Source organism: Pipistrellus kuhlii, unplaced genomic scaffold (assembly GCF_014108245.1).
Source record: "Pipistrellus kuhlii isolate mPipKuh1 unplaced genomic scaffold, mPipKuh1.p scaffold_m20_p_21, whole genome shotgun sequence".
In the NCBI taxonomy this organism is placed as follows: Eukaryota; Metazoa; Chordata; class Mammalia; order Chiroptera; family Vespertilionidae; genus Pipistrellus; species Pipistrellus kuhlii.
Window position 1 is genome coordinate 11,788,967 of NW_023425520.1, and position 12,065 is coordinate 11,801,031.

The 12,065-nt window shown below is 47.6% G+C and overlaps 1 protein-coding gene across 1 annotated transcript; it reads right to left on the reverse strand.

The window, feature by feature from the left end:
* Window positions 1–2,877: 2,877 nt before the first annotated feature.
* PROP1 (PROP paired-like homeobox 1) lies at window positions 2,878–5,461 on the reverse strand. Its single transcript, XM_036450471.1, has 3 exons — window positions 5,353–5,461; window positions 3,956–4,185; window positions 2,878–3,216 (listed from the first exon to the last, which is right to left on the reverse strand). The coding sequence occupies exons 1-3, from the start codon at window positions 5,459–5,461 to the stop codon at window positions 2,878–2,880; spliced, it is 678 nt and encodes a 225-aa protein (XP_036306364.1).
* Window positions 5,462–12,065: the final 6,604 nt, after the last annotated feature.

A 12,065-nucleotide genomic window follows, 5' to 3' on the forward strand; every position in this document is an offset into this window, starting at 1 on the left:
CAGCCAGCCTGCACACACTCTTGCAGTCCTCAGTCAGACATCCTTAGCGCATGGAGGCAGGAGTGGCACCTGCCACTACCACTGCGCTTGCCAGCCATGAGCCCCACTTCTGCTGAGTGGTGCTCCCCCTGTGGGTGCACACCGACCACCAGGGGGCAGTTCCTGTGCGCATCATAGCAACCAGTCATTCCTCCATTTGGTCACTGTGCATATTAGCCTTTTATTATATAGGATTGCTGACTATATTTCTGATACAGTATAAGAATGCTGATTCTGCCAAAACCGGTTTGGCTCAGTGGATAGAGCATCAGCCTGAGGACTGAAAGGTCCCAGGTTCGACTCCAGTCAGGGGCGTGTACCTTGGTTGTGAGCACATCCCCAGTGGGGGGTGTGCAAGAGGCAGCTGATTGATGAGTCTCCCTCATCAATGTTTCTAACTCTCTATCCCTCTCTCTTCTTCTCTGTAAAAAAATCGATAAAATATATTTAAAAAAAGAAAAGAAAAAAAGAATGCTGATTCTAATAAGATGGTTCTGTTCAAAGAAACCAAACTTTTCTTGCACAATAACATGCAAGTAGGCACTCTAAATTCTCTGTATCTCGACCAGATAGAAACAGAAATAGCGTAAAAATTAGTTCCCATGGGATTTCCTGCTGGACTTTATATCTAGAAGTTATGAGACTTCCCTTTCTAGTACTGGGACCCTGGACTGGGGAGGCTGTTGTAGGGCTGGGACTCCCTTGCTCCTCAGGTGACACTTCCATGGCTAAGATATCCCTCCCATTTTTAAAAAATAATATTTTTAGTGATTTTAGAGAGGAAGAGAGAGGGAGAGATAGAAACATCAATGATGAGAGAGACTCATTGATTGGCTGCCTCCTACCCCCCCCCCCCCCCCCCACTAGGGATGGAGCCAGCAACCTGGCATTTGCTCTGACTCAGAATTGAACTATGATCTCCTGGTTCATAGGTTGATGCTCAACCACTACAAGAGCTGGGCCCATTTTTTTTTTTAATTTTTGTTGTTGTTGTTGTTAATCCTCAGCCAGGGATATTTTTTTCCATTGACTTTTAGAAAGAGTGGAAGTGAGGGAGTGAAAGAGATGGGGGAGGGAAGTGGAAAGAGAGAAACATCACTGTGAGATACATTGATTGGTTGCTTCCTGCATGTGCTCTGACCAGGGCCAGGCATTGAAGCTGCAACTCAGGTACTTGCCTTTGATCCAGAATTGAACCCAAGATCCTTTGGTGCACAGCTGATGCTCTAACCACTAAGTTACATTGGCCAGGGACCTATTCTTATCTGCTACACATGGGTGTGGGACCAGCCTGTTTCTGTCTCTGCCCTTCCTACCAGTCTGGATGTGACTGTGTCTTTAATTTCCTAATTGTAGGACTTCCATTCATCCAGATTTCAGGTGGTTCTGAATGATGGTTGTTCTGTGGTTTAGTTGTAATTTTGATGTGGTTGTGGGAAGAGGTGAATAGCACATTTACCTACACCTCCATCTTGCCTGGAAGTCCTCTCATTTTTCTGAAGCATGATTTATTATAAACTAGAGGCCCAGTGCACAACATTCCTACACTGGGGAGGAGGGGGTGTCCCCTAAGTCCGGCCTGTGCCCTTTAGCAGTCCAAGAGCCCTTGGGGGGTGTCTGACTGATGGCTTAGGCCTGCTCCCTTTGAGTGTGTCACTTGTGGAAGTGGTTGGATGGTGGTACATTCCATGCGGGCTGTGTACACCACAGTTGGACATCCTTAGTGCTGCCATGGAGGCGGGAGAGGCTCCTACCACCGCTGCTACCCTTGCCAGCCATCAGCCTGGCTTGTAGCTGAGTGGCTCTTACCCTGTGGGAGTGCACTGACCACCAGGGGGCAGCTCCTGTGTTGAGTATCTGCTCCCTGGTGGTCAGTGCATGTCATAGTGACCTGTCGTTCTGATGTTTGGTCGATTTGCATATTACCCTTTTATTATATAGGACTTCAACTAGGAGGTACAATCTCTCAGGGGTTTCATAGTTTAAAACACTACCATCACATCATGTAACTACATAAAAAAAACAGTGCTATAAATGAAACTGCCTGGCTTAGATCATATAGATCTCTTTACAGTCTTTATGGTATCTGTACACACACAAAGAAATCTTCCTTTATTCCAATTAAAGAAAGAACTCATAAGAAAATAAAACATGCAGTCAGCTGAAAAGTTAGGTCTCTTACAGGCCAAGTGAATCAGAGCTTATTTATTTTTATAGGACATTTGGGAGCCATTCTTTGATGAATGAATTTGCAAGGTCTGTTGGAAATGGAAATACAGAAGCTAAGGAAACCAAGGAGAATTAGAAAACATTGAGCTAGCAAAAGCAGTGTCTGCTAGAATGGAGAAGGGAAGAATAAATTCAACAGATATTTCTAGGATAGAATGAGGAAAAGTTAGTGATTGCTTTGGGGTGTAGGGTGGAATATTGGGAAGGAAGGTATAGGTAGCTTTTAAATCAAAAGCTGTCTTGAAATCAGCTAGCAACAACTGGAATGAAGATCTTAAATTGTGATCTCAGTGAATGAAGCCCCACAAGCTCTATCTCCCTCAACCCTTTCTGTTTGCCAGCAGCAACAATTGCTTCCATCAAAACTACTCTTCCCCAGTCACCTCCATTGAGGCTTATGTGCATCCTCGAGAAGACTCACCTCTGTCAATTCTCTCCGTCACCTCAGTGAGCCTTTATCATGACTTCCGGTTTTTTAATTTCTACTCTCTGAGCTGCCCCTCACCATATTTCTACATTACTGAGAAGGAAAGGAAACCACCTAGTGTTCACTGTTTCCTGAAGGCCAGAGACTGGGCAATTAATTACCTGATCAGTACTTGTTTGACCTTAGTTCCAGGACTTTGGTGGCTCAAGGCTGAGAGGAAGCATGGGTGGGGGTGGGGGACAGGGAAGATGACCAGCGGGGTTTGGGTGCAAAGTGGGACACCAGTCTTCAGACTGGTGGGGTCGAGCAAAGGAACCACCTGTGGAGGGCTGGCAGGGAAGAGTATAATTGTAGGGATGAGGAAAGCAGGTCCCCGGTGGAGATGGTGTTGAGTAGGAGTAGGGGCAAGCAGAGGACTCGGGCAAGAAACCAGAGAAGGTAGCAGGAGACAGATGGACCAGCGACTGAAGCAGTGACCGCTCTTGCTTCCTCTGCTTAGCTCTGCGGTTCTGGAACCAGACCTGAGGAGGGGGGAGAAGAGCCACGTCAGAGCCCTCTTCTCAGTTAGGTGGCACTGTTATAGGCGACCCCCGCCCCAATGGCAGAAGGTATAGGTACAGGGCGTGAATGTCTCCCACATCACCACAGGAAGCGATGCTCTCCAGGAGCCATGTCTGCGCCAGATCTCCTGACAAAGTGAGATGCATACTGTTATCCCCAACTTGTATCTACATTTGCCCTACTGTAACTTTGGAGAAGAGGTGTAAGTGTACAGCAAGAAAGAGATAAATATGACACAAGGGCATTTCTCCCTCCCCAGAGAATAGGACATTTCCCCTAGGGTTATTAGACATTCAGACAATGGACAAGTTTAATTGTAGACAGGGTTGGATTTAGGGTCGGGTTTCTGCTTAAGATGGATGAGCTCCACAGTTAGAACTGAGGGAGCCTCAGTCTGATTGAGTTTTGAGGCCATGGTTAGGGACACGTTTATACGTCTATATGTCTTAATAGGTGTAGAGTTAAGATTGGTTTCTGTTAGAATTCAATCACTGTTAAGGGTGGGGGTAGGTGCTGAAATGCAAGTTAGATTAGCACTAGGGTTCACTCAGGGGCACTCCCGATGCAGAGGAGGTTCTGGTGACTGTCGGGTGAGGCTATATTTTGGTGAATTTTAGGTTAGGGTTATAATGCCTGTGAAAATGTGTGTCCCAGTAGTTCCTCAGCACCCAAACCGCACTTCTGCCCAGGACCCATCACCTGGATTCTGGCCTCACTGAGACCAGTGTCCCGGGCCAGGTCTTCTCGGGCCCAAACGTCAGGGTACTGGTTCCTCCCAAAGGCCGACTCCAGCTGCTCCAGCTGCGCTGGGCTGAAGGTGGTGCGGTGGCGGCGCCGGGAGTGCAGGGGGCCTCTTTGTCTTTGCGGGGAAAGCCTTGGTGTCTCCACTGCCGCACCAGAGAGGCTCCTGTGGTGCTGGGTGCTCATGTCTGAGGATGGGGGGAGGGAGAGATTGCTGCCCAGGGGACCCACCACCCATTCCCAACACTGATGCTGTTCCCCCCAATCTGCTCAGCGCCTCTATGCTGTCCACATACACACCGCCCCAGACAGAAACCCTGCAGCTTTCATAAGGAGCTGGACCCAGCTCAGCCTTGGCCCTGATTCACCTGGAGTCTCCTAAGCCAGGCTGCCTCTCTGCATGGGATCCACTCCTCCTGGGCATTCAGCTCTGGCGGCTTGGCCTCTGCAGGGCATCCCACCCCTCCCAGTCTCCCAGGTCCACCCCCTGCAACACACCCTCCCTGGGTTTCATGGTTCTGAGTGCACAAGCCGCCCTCCTGAGTTTCATCCTGTGGCTCTCCTATTTGCTCTGACACCCAACCAACTGTCCAGGTCTCTGGTCCCCAGAGATCCCATCACTGGTCCCTGTCTTAGGGCTCACGTTCAGCGAACCTTCTTTATGCTGCTCCTATTCTCCCACACCCCTCATGGGGAAGACAAAACGCTTCCCCCTCTTCCGCTCAGACACACCCTCCCCTCTGTACATCTCATCTTCTCCCTTATTCTGGCTCTGGCTGGGCCACTAGGCTGCAGGAACCTGAGCTCGTGGGAAAGGCTTGTCTGTCCTTCCCACAGGCTCCCTAAGCCCCCACACTAATTAGTCTGAGAGCCAGCGGGGAAGAGAGAACAGAGAGAAAAGAAACACCTGGAAGGCACTCACTGAGAAAAGGAGATGTCTGGAGCCATGGCACCCCATCCCCATGGGGACTCAGGGGCACGGCCCCACCCAGTGCTCACCTTGAGCCACTGGTCCCCGCTCTCCTCAGATCCCAAACCCTGGCCCCTCCAGCTCCCTCCTTCAGAGAAGGCAGTGCAGTGGGCAAGCTGAGGTCAGGAGCGAGGAGACAGGTCCAGCTTCCCCTCTGGCCACACCAGGTCAGCCGTTCGGCAGCTCATCCATGCCAGGGCCTCCGCCCTCCAGTCTGTAAACCGAAGGAGTCGCCCAGGCTTTCTAGGTTCCCATGGCTTTAACATTGTAGGGTTGTTTTATTTCTTCTCTTCACCTTCCTTGTGTCACACGATTGCCCTGTGGAGCCTGGGCATGGAGCCCCCACTCCTACCGCCTCAGCAGGAGCCCCCAGAGGTTCACTCACCCACCGTGGAGGTCTGAGTCCTGGAGGCTGGGCAGCTCTCCAGCCAGAGGCTGCTGCAAACTCGCCCCTTCCTTGGCTTACCCTGTTCACTCCTCCCTTCCACTTCCATGCCTAACAGCACCCTGGACCTGTGTCCTATGTCCCCAGTCTCTAATTTGGGGGCAGTCTTTCTTCCTGTTTTCCCCCTCTGTGCCTTTTACCTCGCTCTCTGTCCGTCTGTTTATACCTCTCTCAAGTCTCTCTCTCTCTCTAGCTATAGATAGATACCGCTGTTCCCCCCACCCCCGTCTCCTTTTTTTCCCTTCTGTTTCCCCAGTTCTTTGCTTGAGCCTCACCTCTTTCTCTGTCTTGCCCTCACCCTGTTTTTTTGCCTCTATAACCCTCCCCTGCCCCTTCGCTCCTGCACACCGGTCTCTCTTTGCTCTCAGCTGCCTCCTTGCCCAGCCTGCAATCCCACACCACCTCTTTCTCCCTGAGTCTTGAAGGAATGACCTCCTCCTGGCCCTGTGGGCCCATCCAATCACTGCCTGGTCACCAGAGCCCCTTCATCAGGGGAGGATCACAGCCGGATGAGGAAAGGTGCTCTGCTGGAGGGTCCAGGGACTGGGGCCAAGAGCTCCTGTTCCCAGAGGACAACATTCTTTTGTCCTGTTAAATCCCCTCCTGGGAGCGGAGGGGAAGGAGGAGAAAATGCATTCCTCCTAAGACCCTTCCTCAGAACCCCACCTGGGGGGAGGGGGCCAAGGAGGCTGGGAGCAGAGCCGGCCTGGCATCTCAGCCTGTGGGTGCTACCCAAAGGCCTGTTTCCAGACAACTAAGAAACCAAGAGATACAAGTGCATTCTGGCCCCTCCAAAATTCCCGATTCTCAGAATACACCAGACACCCCCGAGGACATATGTTGAGTCTCCAGGACACCACAGTTCTCAGTGCTCTCTGCTTCCTCCTCCACATGTCACTGCCTTCACCCAGAGCCCCAGACTCTGTGATCTTCCAAGGTTGCCTAGACTTTCAGAAAACTCTGACCCAGAAAAGCATCTGAATTCTAGGTGCATCTTGAACCCCCTGGTTGTCCTTCCCCTGGGCTTCAGGGCTCTGCAGGAGACTGGGATTCCCATGACATTCTGATATTTGGATTGTTCAAGGAAACCTGGACACCCAGAATTCCTGAGCAGCCAGGACGCCCTGACACCCACAGTACTCTGGTCTTGAGGTTACACAGACCCAGGAAGTACATTCTGACATCCTAGGACATCCTGATTCTTTAAAGACAACCTGATATCCCAAGAATCTAGGGTCCTCTAGGACACACTGAAACCCAGAACATTCCATCTCTACCAGAAGAGCCCCTGTCCTCACTATGAAGCTCTGAGCTCTCACTATACACTAACCCCCTTAGAACACACAGCACCCATATAACAGTCTGATCCTCAAGGTCATGCTAATCCTTCACACACATCCTTTAAAAGCATCCTGACATATTAAGACAGAAAATCATCATGATCCTCTAGGATCTTGAGATTTATAATATGGTCCATGAATCAAAAGCATTAGAAACGTATCAAAGCTTGTTAAAAATTTAGAATCTTAGCCCCACCACAGTTCTACTGAACCAGAATCTGAATTATAACAGAATCCCCAGGAGAACTGAATGTACACTTGTCTTCATCAACTCAGGCTGCCCAAAACAAACATACAAACAAACAAACCCACAACTCCCCCCCCCTCAAACCCCCCCCCCCCCAACACACAAACAAACAGACAAAACCAAAGGTTGGTGGCTTAAACTATAGACATTTATTTCTCACAGTCCTGGAGGCCAGGGAAGTCTACTATCAAAGTGCCTGCTGATTCAGATTCTGGAGAGAGCTCTGTTGCAGGTTGCAGACAGCCAGCGTCTCCATAGTGCAGGAGTGAGCCAGCTCTGGTGTCTCTTCCTCTTCTTACAAAGACACTAATGCCATCGTGGGAGCCGCACAATCACCATGTCCTCTAAACCCAACCACCTCCCCAAGGCTCCACCTCCAAATGCCATCACACTGGGGTTAGAATTTCAACTTATGGGCTGGAAGGAGGCACAGTCATAATAACATTAAAGTCAAGAAACACTGACCCAAGACACCAACCCCTCTCCCTCTACCCCACGATATACCGTGACCTCCTAGAATAACCTGAGCTCCATGACAACTATGGCCTTCAGAGACCCAGTAACATGTAGTCAACTTGGACCCACAAGCAAGCATTGAAATCCAATGTACCCTGATGCCTCAAGATCCCCTAATACTACATGAGAACTCTGCCCAGCCTTCCAGGATAGCCTCATTTCCCAGGACATTTTGATATTACAAAGAAATGTTGATCCACTAATCCTGTTTTCAGAGGATACTGAGACACCGTAACTTTGACTTGACATCCCAGAATATCATAATCCCTCAAGAGGCTGGGAGATTTAGAGGCATTTGGTTTTCTTCCTTTCTCTTTCTTTCTTTCTTTCTTTCTTTCTTTCTTTCTTTCTTTCTTTCTTTCTTTCTTTCTTCTTTTTAAAAATATTTTTAATTGATTTTTCACAGAGAGGAAGAGAGAGGGATAGAGAGTTAGAATCATCGATGAGAGAGAAACATCAATCATCTGCCTCCCGCACACCCCCCGCTGGGGATGTGCCTGCAACCAAAGTACATGCCCTTGACCAGAATCAAACCTGGTCCACAGGCCGATGCTCTATCCACTGAGCCAAACCAGTTTCGGCAGCATTTGGTTTTCTAGGGCACCCTGATCCCCCCAACCTTGACCTTCAAGGAACCCTGATCAGGAACCTCTTGTTTTATAAAAAGCAGAAAAAGAGCATAGGTTCTGGAACCAGTCTGCCGTGGGTTCAAATCCTCCCTATACCTTCTACTAGCTATGTGATTCTGAGCTCATTTCTTCATGTCTCTGTGCCACAGCTTTATCACCTGGGGTAATTAACACAGCTTCTCTTTTTATTTGAGAGGTAGTTATGTTGCATAAAGTCATTACAAACACTGGATTAGTGAATACTGAACCATGCTCCTCTGAGAAATAGGTTTCTGTTAGGCTCTGGACACATTATTTTTGTCAACTGGTCAATACATAACCTTGTTGCATGTGTGTTCTTATTTATTTTTTTTAATTTTTATTTATTTATTTATTTTAAATAAAACTTTATTGTTCAGATTATTACAAATGTGATCCTCTTCCCCCCCTCAATTGCTCCCCTTCACCAGGTTCCCACCCCACCCTCTGTCCTTTCCCCATCCCCCATTGTCCTCATCCATAGGTGCATAGTTTTTGTTCAGTCTCTTCCCGCACCCCCACTCCCCTTTTCCCTGAGAATCGTCAGTCCACTCGCCTTCCATACCTCTGAATCTATTATATTCACCAGTTAATATTGTTCATCAGATTTTTAAATTCCCTTGGTTTTTAGATTCACTTGTTGATAGCTACGTATTTGTTGATCATAATTTTTATCTTTATCTTCTTCCTCTTCCTAAATAACCTCCTTCAGTAATTCATATAATTCTGGTTTGGTGGTGATGAACTGTTTTAGCTTTTTTTTATTTGTGAAGCTCTTTATCTGTCCTTTGATTCTGAGTGATAGCTTTGCTGGGTAGATTATTTTTGGCTGTAGGTTCTTGTTATTCATCACCTTGAATATTTCTTGCCATTCCCGTCTGGCCTGCATGGTTTCTGTTGAGAAATCAGCTGACAATCTTATGGGTGCTCCTTTAAAGGTCACTACCTGCTTTTCTCTTGCTGCTTTTAATATTCTCTCTTTGTCTTTTGCTCTTGGAATTTTAATTATGATGTGTCTTGGTGTGGTCCTCCTTGGATTCCTTTTGTTTGGGGTTCTGTGGGCTTCCTGGACTTGTAAGTCTATTTCTTTCCCCAGGTGGGGGAAGTTTTCTGTCACTATTTCTTCCAGTATTCTTTCGGTATCTTGCTCTCTCTCTTCTTCTGGAATCCCCATAATTCTGATGTTGGTTTGCTTGAAATCGTCCCAGAGGTTTCTTACACTATCTTCAACTTTCTGGATTCTTTTATCTTCTCCCTTCTGCAGAGGAGTGTCCTCTGGCTCTTTGTGTTCTAAATCTTTGTCTTGATTCTTGCGATCTTCCAGTCTGTTTTTAGGACTTTGTATAATATTTTTTATTTCAGACAATGTTTTCTTCATTTCTTGTTGATCCCTTATTATTTCTAGTTGCTCCCTTTTCATATCCTCATAGGTCTCATTTATTTTATCGGCCTTTTTTTTAGGATATTGTTGAATAACCTTATAACTGTAGTTTTGAACTCAATGTCCAATCTTTTCTTTTCCTCCATCTCCTTCCTTTGTGTTCTTCTTCTTGTCTGCATTTTAGTTGTTTCCCTGATTTGATGGAATAGCTTTGTGTGCTAGGTGTTCTGGTAGAGCCCAGTAGCACAGCCTTCCCAGTTACCTGCAGTGGACAGTCTTGGTGTAGCCCTTTGTGGGCTGTGTGTGCAGTCTTGTTGTTAAGCCTTGCTTATTGTTGGTATCACTGGGAAGCATTGATATTCAAGCCAATTGGCTGTGAGGATCAGCAGTGTCTCAGCTAGGAGGGTTTCCGAACTCTGCTTGAATAGGGCGGGGTCTCGGGGTGGCGCAGACAATCTTTGGTTCCCTGTCAGTCTCACCTTAGAAAAGTCCTGTTCATGGAGAGTTTTGGAAGAAAGGCGCAGACAAGCTTTGGATTTCTGCAAGTCCCTCCTTAGAGAAAGCCAGCCTCTGGGAGAGCTTCTGTGCTCAGCCACAGGTAGGGCGGAGTCTCGGGTTGGTGCAGACAAACTTTGTTTTCCCTTCGGCTCCTCCCCAAGTCCCGCAGTAATGGCCTCTGGCTTCACACACCTCCAAGAGATCTCTGCCCACTGCCTGACAGTCTGGCCTCTCCCTGTCTGGGGCCGTTTATCAGAGCAATAGGGTGATTCTGTTTTCCTCTCGGACAAGAAAGCCAGCCGCGTTAGCTGTTCGCCCTCTCCGTGCCAGGAGTAAGCCAGTAGCGAATTCAGCCCGGCCCGCCCTCTCTGCATGCAGGGAGTAAGCCAGCAGCAATCTCGGTCCGGCCCTTCCTCTCCGCAACGGGATTAAGCCAGCGCCTTTTCGCGCACACAGTTCTCCGTACCTTCACAGTTCCTGAGGTTCAGCGTGCCTTCTCACTCCTTCCTAGATGGCAGAGCCTCCTCTCAGCCAGCCGTCTGGCACTTCAGGGCAATGCCTCCCCTGTTTTTCAGTTCTAAATTCAAATTTGTTGTGGTAGGCTGCATTCGGGTGTCTACCCTATGCCGCCATCTTGGTTTCTCCGTGTGTTCCTATTTAAAGATACCTTACTTAATACATTTTGTTAATTAATTAACATTGAACTCTTGGCCAACAGTCCTATAACTCATGCTGAACAAAGCTCATCTAAGTTCATGTATTTTCTCCATAAGGCATATCACAACTTTCCTGCACTTAAGAACACCAGACGGCACTTCAGCTTTGATGCATTAAAAAAATATATATTTTAGCTGAAACCAGTTTGGCTCAGTGGTAGAGCGTCGGTCTGCAGACTGAAAGGTCCCAGGTTTGATTCCGGTCAAGGGCATGTACATTGGTTACGGGCACATCCCCAGTAGGGGGCGTGTAAAAGGCAGCTGGTTGATGTTTCTCTCTCTTCGACATTTCTAGCTCTCTATCTCTCTCCCTTCCTCTCTGTAAAAAATCAATTATTTTTTACAGAGAGGAAGAGAGAGAGATAGAGAGTTAGAAACATCGACCAGAGAGAAACATCGACCAGCTGCCTCCTGCACACCCACTACTGGGGATGTGCCCATAACCAAGGTACATGCCCTTGACCGGAATCAAACCCGGGACCTTTCAGTCCACAGGCTGATGTTCTATCTACTGAGCAAAACCTGTTTCGGCATTTGATGCATTTTAAGCAGCAAAATTACCCTCCAAAGAACAAAAATGTGAAAAATAATGACACTAAATAGACTGCAAAAGACACCTCTATACAGTATGAAAGCTGAGATAAAAAGGTAGTTGCCTTGTTTGACCTCACCTAGGAATGTGAGACTCAAATTTTTCACCCTTCCATGCATGTGCATGGCTACAAATAACCACAGATGTGCCAAAGAGCACTGCAAAACAGTGTTTCTCTTATTTCTCTCTCTCTCTCTCTCTCTCTCTCTCTTTCTTTCTTTCTTTCTTTCTTTCTTTCCTTTCTTTCTTTCTTTCTTTCTTTCTTTCTTTCTTTCTCTTCTTTCTTTCTTTCTTTCTCTCTTTTTCTCTCTCTCTCTCTTTCTCTCTCTCTCTCTCTCTCTCTCTCTCTCTCTCACTTTCCTTCCTTCCTTCCTTCCTTCCTTCCTTCCTTCCTTCCTTCCTTCCTTCCTTCCTTCCTTCCTTCCTTTCATTCTTTCCTTCTTTCTTTTCTTCTTTCTTTCAATTGATTAAGGTATCACATATTTTTCCTCATCCCCCCCATTTCCATCCTCTACTGCTCCCCATGTATGCCACCATCCCCCTGTTGTCCTTGACCACTGGTTAGGCTCATATGTATGCATGCAAGTCCTTTGGTTGATCTCTCCCCTTTATCCCCACCTTCTCCTAGACTCCCTCTGTGGTCCAACAGTCTGATCCATGGCTCCTTGTCTCTGGGTCGGTTCTTGTTCATAAGTCTATGTTCATCATTTCCCCTA